The 14,362-nt window shown below is 43.8% G+C and overlaps 1 protein-coding gene across 5 annotated transcripts in view; it reads right to left on the bottom strand.

Moving 5' to 3' along the window:
- L1CAM (L1 cell adhesion molecule) overlaps nt 1-14,362 on the bottom strand; it is a 52,314-nt gene that overhangs the window by 4,462 nt on the left and 33,490 nt on the right. For 3 of the 5 annotated variants that reach the window (XM_027845777.1, XM_027845779.1, XM_027845780.1), the window contains 7 exons: nt 6,274-6,493; nt 5,972-6,084; nt 5,448-5,652; nt 5,245-5,367; nt 4,570-4,746; nt 4,134-4,253; nt 928-1,089 (listed from right to left, as the gene is read on the bottom strand). In XM_027845777.1, the coding sequence (XP_027701578.1) occupies nt 928-1,089; nt 4,134-4,253; nt 4,570-4,746; nt 5,245-5,367; nt 5,448-5,652; nt 5,972-6,084; nt 6,274-6,493 (1,120 nt within the window). Of the gene's footprint in view, nt 1-927; nt 1,090-2,381; nt 2,480-4,133; nt 4,254-4,569; nt 4,747-5,244; nt 5,368-5,447; nt 5,653-5,971; nt 6,085-6,273; nt 6,494-14,362 lie in introns of those variants that run through there. The other 2 variants (XM_027845782.1, XM_027845781.1) reach the window with 2 other exon arrangements.

Raw genomic sequence — 14,362 nt, forward strand, 5'->3', positions numbered from 1 at the left:
TCGGTGCTTATTATGTGGCCAGGGTCAAGGCTCAGTCTAGAACCATGATCAGTGTTTGGTTTGTGGCCAGAGTCAAAGCTCAGTCAAGGCTCAGTCAAGGACAATGGTCAGTGCTTAGTATGTGGTCAGGGTCAAGGCTCAGACTAGAACCATGCTCGGTGCTTATTATGTGGCCAGGGTCAAGGCTCAGTCTAGAACCATGGTCAGTGTTTGGTTTGTGGCCAGAGTCAAAGCTCAGTCTAGAACCATGCTCGGTGCTTATTATGTGGCCAGGGTCAAGGCTCAGTCTAGAACCATGATCAGTGTTTGGTTTGTGGCCAGAGTCAAAGCTCAGTCAAGGCTCAGTCAAGGACAATGGTCAGTGCTTAGTATGTGGTCAGGGTCAAGGCTCAGACTAGAACCATGCTTGGTGCTTATTATGTGGCCAGGGTCAAGGCTCAGTCTAGAACCATGATCAGTGTTTGGTTTGTGGCCAGAGTCAAAGCTCAGTCAAGGCCCAGTCAAGAACCATGGTCAGTGCTTATTATGTGGCCAGGGTCAAGGCTCAGTCTAGAACCATGGTCAGTGTTTGGTTTGTGGCCAGAGTCAAAGCTCAGTCAAGAACCATGGTTAGTGCTTAGTATGTGGCCAGGGTCAAGGCTCAGTCTAGAACCATGATCAGTGTTTGGTTTGTGGCCAGAGTCAAAGCTCAGTCAAGGACAATGGTCAATGCTTAGTATGTGGCCAGGGTCAAGGCTCAGTCTAGAACCATGATCAGTGTTTGGTTTGTGGCCAGGGTCAAGACTCAGTCAAGGCTCAGTCTAGGACCAGAGTCAAGACTCAGTCAATGGGTCAGGGCTCGGTCTGTAATTACACATTTCAACCTCATCAGCATCACCATGTGTTGTACCAAAGGACCCAGATGGAGTTCTGGGCTTAGGAACCCACCTGTGCCACCAGTTTTCACCTCCATCTCCCTGAAAAGCACCATCTCATCTGTGTAGTTGTAGCCATAGAAGTAGATGGTATATTGAGTATCAGGCTCAAGGTTCTCCTGAATGTAGTATTTCTGACTGTAATTGACATGCTGGGGCTCAAGATTCTTCTTATCTTTGGGCAACAGCAGAGGTAGAGAGAGAGGATGAGGGTGAGGACAGCAGGTAAATATCCCCAAAGGTATAGTAGCTTCAAATATTTGGTCCTGCCATCCCCACAAACCATCAAAACATCCCCAAAGTCCCTTCAGCAAACCAGTCAATAATTGAACGACTCAAGCTGGGAAGCAGGACAAGAGAAATTGATGTGTCAGTCGAGCCTGAGATCTGCTAACAGAGCTCCCCCACTGGCTGATGAAATGAAACTAATAATGACAACGAGAGTACTAATAATTAATCATTGTCATTTGACATACATTCTCACTTGACCCTCAGAATGAGTAGGACAGTCGAAAAGCTATTAGAAGCAGGACAAAGTAAAGACAAGGCAGCCAAACTCAGATCAATGGCAATGACCGATTTCCATCCCCAAGGTGCGGCAACGATGAGCCATGCCTTGTTCCTCTTGGTAGAGAGGTGGGGGTCTATGGGTGTGGAATGTAGCATATTCTATAAACAGCAGTCTCTGTGTCAGTTGGTTTTGCTCAACTATTTTTCTTTATTACAAAAAAGAATTCTGGGGCAGAGGGATGTATATTGAGGAATGAAGGGGTATAAAAATCAAACATATTGATGAAATTTTTTTGAAAAGAAAAGAATTTGCTCTTATAGGTCACCAGTAACTACCCAATTATTGAATCCATTAGCCTTTTTTTTTTTTATTCCTCATCCTTGAAGTCCATTGCTGAAATTTCTACATTTCTAGAGCTAGAGAACCAGGCAACAAGGGAGACAGTGACTGTCACCAGAAGGTCATTGAGTCTGGAGGCCTGGATTCAAGTCCCAACTCTGCTATCTATTAGCCTCAGTTTCTTCCTCTGCAAATCCTTGCATTAACCCCTTCCCTTCACACATCCCCATACATTCACAGGGTGGTTGTGGGGAACACGCCTTATTGTTTGAAAGATCATAGACTTTTAGAAGACAAGCTATGAAATTATATTTTACAAAAGAGGAAGCTGAAGGGGCAGCTAGGTGGCGCTACAGTGGATAGAGCACCGGCCTTGAAGTCAGGAGGACCTGAGTTACCCAAGTCACACAGTTAGAGACAAAATTTAAAATAAAAACGTAGCTAGAAAATGGCAGAACCAAGACTGAACTGACTCCAAAGCCTCCAAAGTCCTCTGACTCCAAAGGCAGGGTTCTTTCCACTGCACCACACTGCCTTCTAACATCCTGGATTTGGTTTGGGGGTGGAGGGAGAAGGGAGGGAGGGAGGGAGGGAGGAGAGCCCAGAATGAAAAGCTCTGAAGAAGACAAGGAGTCTTTTCATAGGAGTCTTCCCATTTTTCATCCAGATGAACTTCGTAATGACCTTTGGATCCTTAAATCAGATCTTAATGAGGCTAAACAAAGAGAAGAGGAAGTTGCCACAGAAATGGCAGGATGTGGTTGGAATGTAATTGGAATGGGTGGAATGCATTGATATTTCTAACAGAAAGAATATTCTTGAGTTCTTCCCCTGCCTGATAGCACAAATGAGGCCACTGACTGGTCATCATAGCTGCTTGACAACCTTGAGGGAATGAAAAGTCATCAAGAACCACTGGAACCCCCAGACCTCACCCAAGTATCTGAATCAATTACTCACACTATCAAGGAAATTGTCATAGGATTCTAGATCCAAAGTTGGAAGGGACCTTAGAGACCGAGGGGAAGGGATTTGTTCAAGGAAATATACAAGATCTTAGATTTAGAGCTGGAAGAGTCTTTAGAGACTAGCTATTCCAACACCCTTATTTTACAGATGGGGAAACTGAGGCCCAGGGAGGGAAAGTGACTTACCCAAGTCACACAGTTAGAGACAGAATTTAAACCCTGTTCTCCTGACTCCAAATCCAGCACTACTATCTATTGTGTCATGCTTGTACACACACAGTTAAACTGTGCGATCTTCAGAACCCTTTTCCAGGGGCTGTGATATCTCACATCATTAACGATGATGGTGATGATGATGGGAGACGAAAGAAGAGGCATTTCTTTCGTGCTCTGAGGTTTGTAGGGCGCTTTATGCACATTCTCAATTTGAGCTTCAGCACAAATCTATTTTACAGATGAGGAGCCCAAGACTTAGGGAAGGTGAATGACTTGGTGAAGGTCTCACAGCACTGATCTCAATGGTGGGGGAAAGATGAAAATGACTGGGTAGACACCGAGAGATGTTTTCACTCCATTCACTCCATCCCAATAAAGGCAGTTTGCTAAACATACAATTAAGTAATTAAATGAAGAGCCAGCCTGGCTATAAGAGCTAGAGAAGCAGCCTCAGAGTCTGAAGGCCTGGGTTCCAGCCTGACCTCTGAGCCATCCAGGCTGCATGACCCAAAGATGCTGCAGCCAGTGCTGACCTGAACTAGTAGACAGACTCCTCCTCAGGGAATTCCGTTATCCTGATGATGACTCCCTACCCAGGTCTAGATCCTGCCCCGCCCCATCCCCAGCAAAAGCCCTAAATGCAATTTCACCTTTATACTTTTTGCATGAATAAATTAAAAATCAAAGAGGGGGGAAGCCTTTTCAGTGCCTATGAAAGGGACAGTTGGGGAGCAGGGCCATGGGGGGTGACTAGTGTGGGCGGTGGCCAGTGAAGCAGGGATCAGTAAGGGCAAGAGTAGCTGCAGAGGTTTCTCAAAGGTAGGGCTGGTTGAATGCCTGTGCCCTGGGGGTAGGAGGGACAGATAGTACTCTGGAGAACTCTTCCCTGCCCCCTCCACCTCTCTCTCTCTCTCTCTCTCTCTCTCTCTCTCTCTCTCTCTCTCTCTCTCTTTCCCTCTCTTTCCTTTTCTCTCCCTCTCTCCCTCTCTCTCTTGCTCTCTCTCTCTCTTTTCCCTCTTTCTTTTTCTGTCTCTCCCTCTCTTTCTTTCTCTCTCTCTTTCCCTCTCTCTCTGTCTCTCTTTCTCTCACACACACACAAACACACACACACACACACACACACACACACACACACACATACATACACACACACACACACCTGAAGTACCCTGAGCCAGTCCTCACCTCCTAAGGGTTTGAACCATATCTGGAACGTGACATCATGCTGTCCCTCCTCTGGAAACCAATAAATAGTACTCGCATTCTCACTGGTCACAGTTGAGATGTTGCCAAAAGTTGGGATCCCTGTGGAACGGCCAGGAGGAAAGAAGCAAATATTGTGGGAGAGTGAGGAGACAGTATCCCCCCTCTTTTCTCATCCTTCCACTTCTAACATCCTTCCCCCCTTGGGCATCCACAACTTTAGCCTCCCCACCACTGTAGGCATCCCATTGACCTCCAGGAATCAGGGTTTCCTGGTCCACTTGAGACAGAGCCTACCTCATTCCAGCTGAGCAGGGAGCAGGTGGCAGGCAGGCCTCTCCTTTCCTTTCCTTTCCTTTCCTTTCCTTTCCTTTCCTTTCTTTTCCTCCCCTCCCCTCCCTCTGCCCCAGGCTCCCACCTGATTTGAGTATGGTGCTTCCCTCCTGGGTGATCATTTCGCCAGGGCCCACTTTGGTGGTGGCTCGAAGCTGGAAGTGGTACAGAGCCTGGGGGCTGAGGCCACTCAGGTTGAGCATCAGGATCGTGGGAGGCAGAAACTGGGTCACTATCTCTTCCTCTTCTATCTCCTGGTTAACTATAGGGATGGTCCAAAGTGTGCACCAAATTGGCACCACCTTTCCCCCGTCCGAGGTTACCTCTTCCCATGATGGTCATCTCACTCCATGCAAGCTGCAAGCAGGCCTTTGAGGCATCTCTCTACCCCCCAGGTGGACACAGGGGTTGGGCTTCTCACAGTCAGTTATGATGGATATGTCCAAAAGATTCTTCTCTCATTATTAGGGCCATAATTAGCATGGAGCAAACTGGATCTCATTAAGGGGCCAGTATTTGGAGGACTTCCTCCTATCAGTGAATGCTGTCCCCAAACCTCACCTTCAGGGTCTCCAGAAGTACAACCGCCCCACCCACACAGGATTCCCTGGGTCCCAAAACCTGCCTCTATCATCCTTCCCCCAAACCTCGCAAAATTTGCCTAGGCACAGTTTTAGCTAGTTATAGCCCTCAGACAACAGCCTGAGCCCTGGTCCCCTGCCCCTGCCCAGGGCCAGAGGGGGTTAAAAAGAGTACTTACTGGGCTTGTACAGAAGCTGATAGCCTTTGAGTTCCCCATTTGGGTTGAGAGGGGGTTTCCACGAGAGCTGCAGGGCTGTGTCTGACAGGCGGCGTAGATGCAGTGACTGTGGGCGGTCTGGTACTGCAGGGCATGGCAGAAGACAGTCAGAATCTAGTAAGGACCCAGGGAGCAGGGAGGGCTGGAATGGACATGGGGCTCACCTCCCTCTTCAGTATGGAACTGTATGGTCTCACTGGGCGGACCCAGGCCCCGACCGTTGAACACCTGGACCTGCACCCCATAGATGCTGTAGGGCCGCAGGTCTGGGAGGACAGCTTCTGTGGCACTAGAGGGTCTGTCAATGAAGATTTTGGGGGTATGTCTCTTGCTCCTACTCCAGCGGCTATTCACCCACCAGTATGTCACCTGAGGGGAAGGAAATGGTAAAGTGGGTGGGTGCTTCTTCCTGGATTGCAGGCCCCTGATGTTCCTTCTCTGGTGGCCCAGATAGACCCTCTTTCCTCTACCCCTCCCTTCCTTCCCAAGGGGGTAGACTCGGGCCTGTACTTCAGAGAATCTCAGAAGGGGACCACTCTGGGAGGAAGGGGGCTCAGCTGGGCCAACCTCCTTTCCCTTTTCCAACATCCCTTATGGTCTCTTCTCTGGCCCCTCCCCAGCAGGCCTCCTCACCTCCCACTTCGCTCCAGTTCCCCATTCCCACTCTTATCTTCTTTGGGCTCCTTACCCTATATCCACGAAGATGCCCTCTGACTTCATTCAGATCCACAGGCCCCCACTTGATTCTCACTGTGGTTGCATTCAGTCGCTCAACAGCTACTATAGGAGTGGCCTGGGGAACTGGACACAAACCCATGGACACGAGTTGGAGTGTGCCCACCTCCTCTCACTGCCACTGACCCCAGCACTAGAGAAGAGCAAGCTAACATTTTCACTTCCAATATACAACCACTCCTCTTACCCATACACTCACAGACTCCTAGCTTCATCTTATACCCACTCACCCTCTTCCATGGGCTGAGTACTCACCATCCTCACCAGAGTAGCCAATGACAATCTGGGGGTCAGGTCCCTTCCCCACTTCATTGACTGCCTGGACCTTGATCTCATAGGGCACAAAGGTGGGTGTGTTGGACACCACAAATTTGGAGGCTTTCACCATAGCCTCCTGCCATTCTGACTCATTTTTTTGACGCCACTGCACTCGATATTTCAATTCTGGCGCATTCCAATCCATCCATTTTAGGGGCTGTGGGGGAATGAGTGGGTGAGGAAGAAGGGTGAGTGGGGTGCATGAGAAAATACCTTTGACCAAAGATACAAACAAATGGTTCTCAAAAGAAAAACTGCAAAGTATTTACAACCACATGCAAAAATGTTCTAAATCACTAATGATAAGAGAAACATACATCAAAATAACCCTAAGGTATCACCTCATACCCTGCAAATTGGCAAAAAAGGTGACCCCAAAATGGTAATAGTCAACATTGGATAGGTTGTGGAATGATAAGCAAACCAATACATTGTTGGTGGAACTGTGAAATGTGAAATGAAAACCATTTTGGAAAGTTATCTGGAATTATGCAAATAAATTGATCAAAATGTCTCCTTTGAACCAGAGATTCTATCATTGGGTTTGTACCCCAAGGAAGCTATAGATAAGAAGAAAGTCCCCATATACACCAAAATATTTATAGCAGCACTTTTTCTGGTAGCAAAGAATTAGAAACAAAATAAATGCCCATGGATTTGGGAATGGCTAAACAAATTTGTGGTATGTGAATGTAATGGAATATTACTGTGCTATAAGAAATTATGTGTGTAATGAATACAGAGAAGCATGGAAAGAGCTACATGAACTGATGTAGTAAGTAAGCAGAGCCAAGAAAATTAAATATACAGTAACTACAACAAGGTAAATGGAAAGAGCAACAACATACCAAAAAAAAAAAAATAAAAAATGAATATAACAAAATTATAAAGATTGAACAGGATTCAAATGAAAAGATATGAGAACACATCCCCAATCCACCCCTTCGTGTAGGCAGGAAGTCCACAGGTGTTACACATTACATATGTTTTCAGATTTTTTCAATGTTTCTATCAGTTGTACTAATTTTTTTCCTCTAAAGAGGAAATACCATTTGTTATATGAGATGGCTCTCTGGGAAGGGTAAGGGGAGGGATACTGACTATGATGATGTTAGAAATGTAAGACATGGGGGCAGCTAGGTGGCGCAGTGGATAAAGCACTGGCCTTGAAGTCATGAGGACCTGAGTTCCAATCCGGCCTCAGACCAAACACTTGACCCTTACTAGCTGTGTGACCCTGGGCAAGTCACTTAACCCCCACTGCCTCACTAACAAAAAAAAAAAAAAGAAATGTAAGACATCAATAAGAAATTTATTTTTAAAAAAAGAAATTATCTTTGACTTCTATGGGGGCATTAAAACCCCCTACTCTAGAACTATGGACCCATATAATAAAATTCAAGGTCTTTGGACTCTGTTTCTATTTTAAAATCTCCAGAACCTGTTACTCTGCCCCCAACCCAATAGAATAATAATAATAATAATCTAGCATTTACACAGCACTTTAAAGTATGTGTGTATATGGATGTATGTATGTATACATAAAATCTCATTCAAAAAAGCATAAGCTCCTAGAGGACAAAGAGTCCTTCGTTTTTTTTCTGTGAATTCCAAGCATTTAGTGTAACACCTGACATATGGTAGATGCTTGATAAATGCTTGTTGACTGACGTAATTCTCAGATCCTGGTACCCTACCCCTATTTAACAATCCTTAGATCATGCGTAATGAAAGTGCAAGGGTGGGGTATATAATAGAAACCACCCTATCTGGCTCTGGTGCTTTGACTAGCACCTTTAGTGTGAACAGGGCCTGTAACACCTTCTTGAAGCAATCAAAGCCATTGTATGAAATACTGGATCATCCCTCCCCCACCCCAAAAAAACACAACACTTTGTTTAAAAGGGAGAAGCTTTCTCAGAATCAGAGAAGAGATTCTGAGCTTCTGAATTCCAGAGGTTGAAGCAACCATGGAACAAAGGGAGAACTGGGCTGTGGCAGAGAAGGGAAAGGACAAGGAGAGCTCTTGGCTCTGTGGGCAATTGTGGACAGGAGGATCCAGGCTGAAGGGAAGAAGTCCCAAGAAAAAAGTCAGATCTTTCCCCAACTTCCCCTCCTAATACCTGTCTATCCACAGGCGCTATGCTATAACCTGCTGTGTTACCCACATGTTTCCAGTAAACTGCATTGTGCCTCAATCACAAAGAGTCTGGGGGTCCATATAAATGTAAGAATAGGCAGAAAATGCAACTTCTGCCTAGGTATTAGGAATTTTTCCCAACTGGGGGCTTGGAGTGACTGAACTCAGAACTTTTCATCTAAAGTAAACTCCTTAGGGGCCAGCTAGGTGGCGCAGTGGATAGAGCACTGGCCCTGAAGTCAGGAGGACCCGAGTTCAAATTCGGCCTCAGACCAAACACTTGCCACTTAACTAGCTGTGTGACCCTGGGCAAGTCACTTAACCCCAATTGCCTAAAAAAAATTTTTTTAATTAAATAAATTAAAGTAAACTCCTTAAAGCTAATAAGAAAGAAACCAAGTGGACCTTAGATAGCCCCCTAGGCTTCAAATGAGCTAATTATTGTCACTGGATATTTACAGTCTGTCAGCCATCTGTTCCCTGTGCCAGTCATCCACAGACAACTAAAGTAACTAGGGTTAGCTCAGTGGAGCGAGGTTCACATATGCTGTTGGCATTCTGTCTGGTGGAAGTCCCCAACTTCCAGCTGCAAACTGCCATCTGTTTGCATTCCAGCTCCTTGGGCATTACATAAAGTTTTCCTCATTCTTCAGATACTACCACAGTCTCAGTGTCACATGACCTTCTGAATAGGACATCTGCATCCTCAATATTCTTTCCTGACTGTTAGTGAATGCTGAACTCATAGTTGGAGTCAAGTCAGGTCAACAAGTATTTATTAAGCAGGTACTGTGTTAAGTGCTGGGAATACAAATATGAGCAGAAAGAAGAGGGCAGAAATCCAACCTGGGAGAAAGGACCTGGGCCCTTTCCTTAAAATGGAGGTTCTGGGAGGAACCAGCCAATCAGAGGAAGGGGCTGCAGGGGCAAAGTGGACTTCCAGGGTGAGAAGTACAAGAGTGGAGTGACCTTCCAAGGTGAGGAGGCTTCCATGGCATAGTAGAGGAAGTCCAGAGAGTAGGGACTGCAGCCACCATCTTGGGCAAACACTATCCAATTTGGTGCTGGTCAGAATCTATCAACGGGCTGTTACCACTCCAAACTTGTAACTTCACTCCTTTCACTGTCTTTGAATTTCTTAGTCACTGCCACTGCCCATTTCAATGTAAAGGAACTCCAACTTGTGAATGGGGTAATGGGTCTCCTTGTCATCCAGGCCTCTGTTGGCAAATGCAACTGGTTTCATATGACCACCATTCTCTTGGTATAGGACTCCTCCCAATCTCTCCCAACTGGCATCTGTAGGCAGGGCAAAAGGTTTGCTTTAGCATAGCTCAACACTGGTGCCTTGGGTAAGATGGCTGACCAAGTCTTTGAAAGCTTGTTTACATCTGTTTGTCCATTTGTCTCCGAAAGGTTTTGTTGGATTGAAGTCAGTTTTGTACTTCTTGTTTTCCTGCTTCTGTGCTATCATATATTCTCTAGTGAGTTCATTCAATATTTTTTTAAATCAGATCTTCAATAATAACCACCAAATCCTAGAAAAGTCCTGAGGGTCAGAAAACAATAATAATAATACTAGCTAACATTTATATAGTGCCTACTATGTGCCAGGCACTGTGCTAAGCCCTTTACAAATATTATCTCACCTGATCCTCACAAAAACCTTGGGAGGTAAATGCTATAATTATCCCCATGGTACAGTTGAGGAAACTGAGGCAGACAGAGATTAAGTAACTTGCCAAGGGGTCACACAGCTAGTAAGTGTGGATCTGAATTCAATTCTTCCTGACTCCAGGCCCAGCACTCTATCCACTGTGTCACCCCGCTGCCCCAAATCCAAAGATTCTTTGGATCTGGCCAAGTCAGAAGTGCTTCTTCCTTCTCTAGGTCACTGTTCACACCTTCTGAGATATGACCCACAGGAAGCTCTACAAAATTGGCACTTAACAGTGGAAAGTTTTAAGGCATTTTCCTCTAGTCGATCTAACACTTTCATCAGCCTTTTTCTTCATTTTCTTCCAAGATCTTCCCAAGGAAAATAATCTCATCAAGGTATAGCAATACTTGTAGGTTATTCCTGCTTCCAACTACTTCCTCCTTCACTTTTTGGAAAGTAGCATGTGTCCCTGAGATAATTTTGGCCATTGGGCCAAATGGGCTGGGTAAATGGAAGCCATCTTCTTCTGGTAGTAACCACCACACGGATCCGATACAGAAAATCACTGGCTGTCTAATAGGCATCTTGAATTCTTGGCATACTATATTGGCCACCTTAGGTTTTTTGGTTTAAGGTGTGGTAGCCAGAACATACATGTATCTATTCATTCTTCTTTGGTACTACTATGGGTGATGCACATGAGCTACTGGACTCTGTAATGATATAATTTAGGCTCTTGAGATGTTCTCTGAGATAATTTATCCTCAGACAAGGGAATTTGTCTAGATCTTTCCTGGAATGGTCAGGAGTCAGTGAATTGAATCTTACGAGTCCTCATTAGGCCCACTCCACATCACACTCACGAAAATACATTTATCTTCTTGCTAAGCTTCTATCTTAACCACTCCTTCCCCTCTTCTGGTCCCAGAGAATCTCCAAAATCGAAATTCTCTAGATCTACTTTGGAAGTTGGTCCAATATATCCCAGGTATAGATACTTTTTGTCTCTCGGTCATCCAAGGACAAAAGTATCATGAGGCTATATAGATAATTCCTTACAATGTTTCTCTTAGAATGACTGGAAGATAATGGTCACTTGTGCTCTGCTGTCTAGGACAGCAGTGCAGTTGATATTCTTAATTTTTACAGTCACCTCTATATGAAGTCCAATGAGTCCTGATGAGGAAAATCCATTAAGAATGGATGACAAGCTCTCATCACCTCTGCTGTGGTTGCCATTGGGTCTATAGTAGTGTTGTAGCCATGGTTATCTTTTACTTAGTGGTTGTAGGCCTCAAGAATGGTCCCAAAGTCACCACGAACATTTCAAATCTAAGATTTTGCCACTGCCATATACAATTGACCAAGAACACCAGGTTTGTGAGAGATGTGATCCAGAAGCATATGGGTTTGCCCATTAAGAGAGGAGGGCCATGGAATTGTTCAAGGTCTCCAAGGACAAGAGAGCTCTTAAGCTCATCAAAAAAAAAAGGATGAGAACTCACATCCCCATCCAGGTCAAGAAGAAGAGAGAAGAGCTGAGCAAAATCTTGGATGCCATGAGGAAGGCTGTTGCCAAGATGGACTGACCTGGACCCTTCTTCCCTTTTCTACCTACCCAATAAAAATATGACAAAGTAAAAAAAAAAAAAAAAAAAAAGAATGGTCATGGATATTTTTTGCAGGGCCTGGAGTGAGTTCCTTCCCTAGCCCCATCTCCTTTTCCCAAAACTGGTCCTATAGGCATTCACATCTATAACATCAAAGTTACATTGTCTTCCTGGGTGAAGTGACCTGTATATGGTGGTCTCTGCCTTTCTGGTTTCCTTCTGACAGTGATGTTCATGTATCAGGATGACTTGCCTTCCTTTCCCTTGTCTCATTACTTTTCCAGGTGAGGATGGAGTTGTCCCTCAGTCTGATTTTCCCCACAGTTTCCACGAGCTCCTTCAGCTGAGTCAGCACCTACAGGGCAATAGCCCTGCTCGGTCCCCTGGTACCACAAATGGGTAAATGTCCGCTAGGTGATTGGAGTCAAGTATTTGTCAGATATCACATTTCTTAACTCAGCATCAATGTCAGGACTTAAATCCAGGTCTTCCACACTCCCAGATTGGCTCTCTATCCACTGCTTTATACTATCACTTAAATGATTTGACCAATTTATCCCAAGTTAATATTCGTTTCAATGGCTATGACAGTCTTATAGATCATCTGAGGTCATGCCAGCACCATAGTCCTGTGGCTACTTGGGTGATTCTGGTCAAGTCTTCATTCTCAGGAAGTATTGGCTGTCTTATTACTAGTCTGGATAAAGAGTTATCTATTCATGATGGGAACTGAAATGGTAGTTACTCTCTTCACTGAATGTTTTTTTTCCAAACTCAATCAGTCGATTGGTCAAACTATGGTTGTTTGGCCTGGGCCATGAAATAATTCGAGTTTATAGATGTATTCTAAATAGGTGAGTCTAGGATTCTGTGTCCTTACACGCTACCAATGCTCAAAAGCAGGGCCTTTAAGGCTTTCCATTAAGCAATCTATCTTGTCACTGTTAGAGGGCCATCAGATCCATAATATTTCTGTGGCTTACCCAGCCCAGTCCCCTCCAGAGTCTTTCTTAATGGGACTGGAGATCTTCCCAGAAAATGTTCCATGATTATCTTTGCTACCTACATCAATGCATACACTTTGCAATTTATCGCCAAAGGAATCCTCTCCCTTTCAGAGGACCTAGTCACCATTTAACATACTAGTAAAGTAGCTCTGCCAGTCATGATGAAACTATCTTTGGATCTTCTATCTAACTAGACCCTGCTATTTGATTTGGGGGAGATTGCTTTCCGTGAACATCTATGCAGGGATAGGGAAAACATCCTTGGCCTATAAAGTGTAGACTCTGCAGTATCACTGAAACATATTTCTGCCAGGAAAGGTCCTAGATCCTACATAGGTGAAATCTCTAACTGTTTTCAAACTCAAGCTTCAATTGCTCTGCTAAGTCATCATTTCTACTCATTAATGCTGGATGTATATTACATAACTCCTCCTCCTTAAATGGAGGACTTTGAATCAATTTTCAAGTACTATACTATATACCAGAGGCATCAAACTCATGGCCCACAAAACTCCCAAGTGGGTCCAAACCAGATTCAAATGTCATTGGGAAATGTTTAACAAAATAAATAAAAATACAATACAACATAAAGAATGTTAATTTGTGGTTTTCTAAATCAATATTGAGTTCAACCCCACTGCTGTGGGGGGTTTTTTCAGGTATTTTTGAATGCGTGAATGATTCTGGCCATTCACAAAGCATACCCTACATAATATTCCTGACCTTGATTTCATATATACTTTTCTACAGTTCTCCATGAAGGAGGACCTTCATGATGTTCATGAATCCTCCTCATTAGACACATGTTCTATATCAGTCATCCCTTCTGAATCTCAACCTCCACAAATGGACAACACTTTCCATATATGATTCTTGTATCCTCACAATATTGCCCCATAATGCCAAGATTTACCCAACTACCAATCTGACCGATTCCAACAATATGAAATAGTAACACTACCAATCACAGTTATTAGATTATAGCAATTATAAAACAGTTATTCTATTAGAAATAGCTCAAAACTAAGATTCTTATACAAAGAATACTTAAAATAAATGATATAATATTTTGAATAACAAAATAATACATAAATATATCATAATATACACAAATATATCAGAATAATATTAATATAATACATTAATAATAAATGTAACAAAATATATAAATATAATACCACAAAATAAATATAACAGAATAATAAAACAGAAAACCCTGCTTAAAAGGCAACCAAATAAACAACAAAACAATTTTTTAAAAATAGCGTAATATTTGAACTTTCAAACACAACAAAGAAAAAAATTGTTCTGGAAAAACTCCCAATTTGTAATATCCTATGACAATAATTAACTCATTTGAAGCCTATGGGGCTATCTAAGGTTTCTTTCATATTAGCTTTAGGGAGTTTACTTTAGATGAAAAGTTCTGAGTTCAGTCACTCCAAGCCCCCAGTTGGGAAAAATTCCTAATACCTAGGCAGAAGTTGCATTTTCTGCCTAATCTTACATTTATATGGACCCCCAGACTCTTTGTGATTGAGGCACAATGCAGTTTACTGGAAACATTTGGGTAACACAGCAGGTTATAGCATAGTGTCTGTGGATAGAT

Source organism: Vombatus ursinus, unplaced genomic scaffold (genome assembly GCF_900497805.2).
Source record: "Vombatus ursinus unplaced genomic scaffold, bare-nosed wombat genome assembly UNPS02015024.1, whole genome shotgun sequence".
In the NCBI taxonomy this organism is placed as follows: domain Eukaryota; kingdom Metazoa; phylum Chordata; class Mammalia; order Diprotodontia; family Vombatidae; genus Vombatus; species Vombatus ursinus.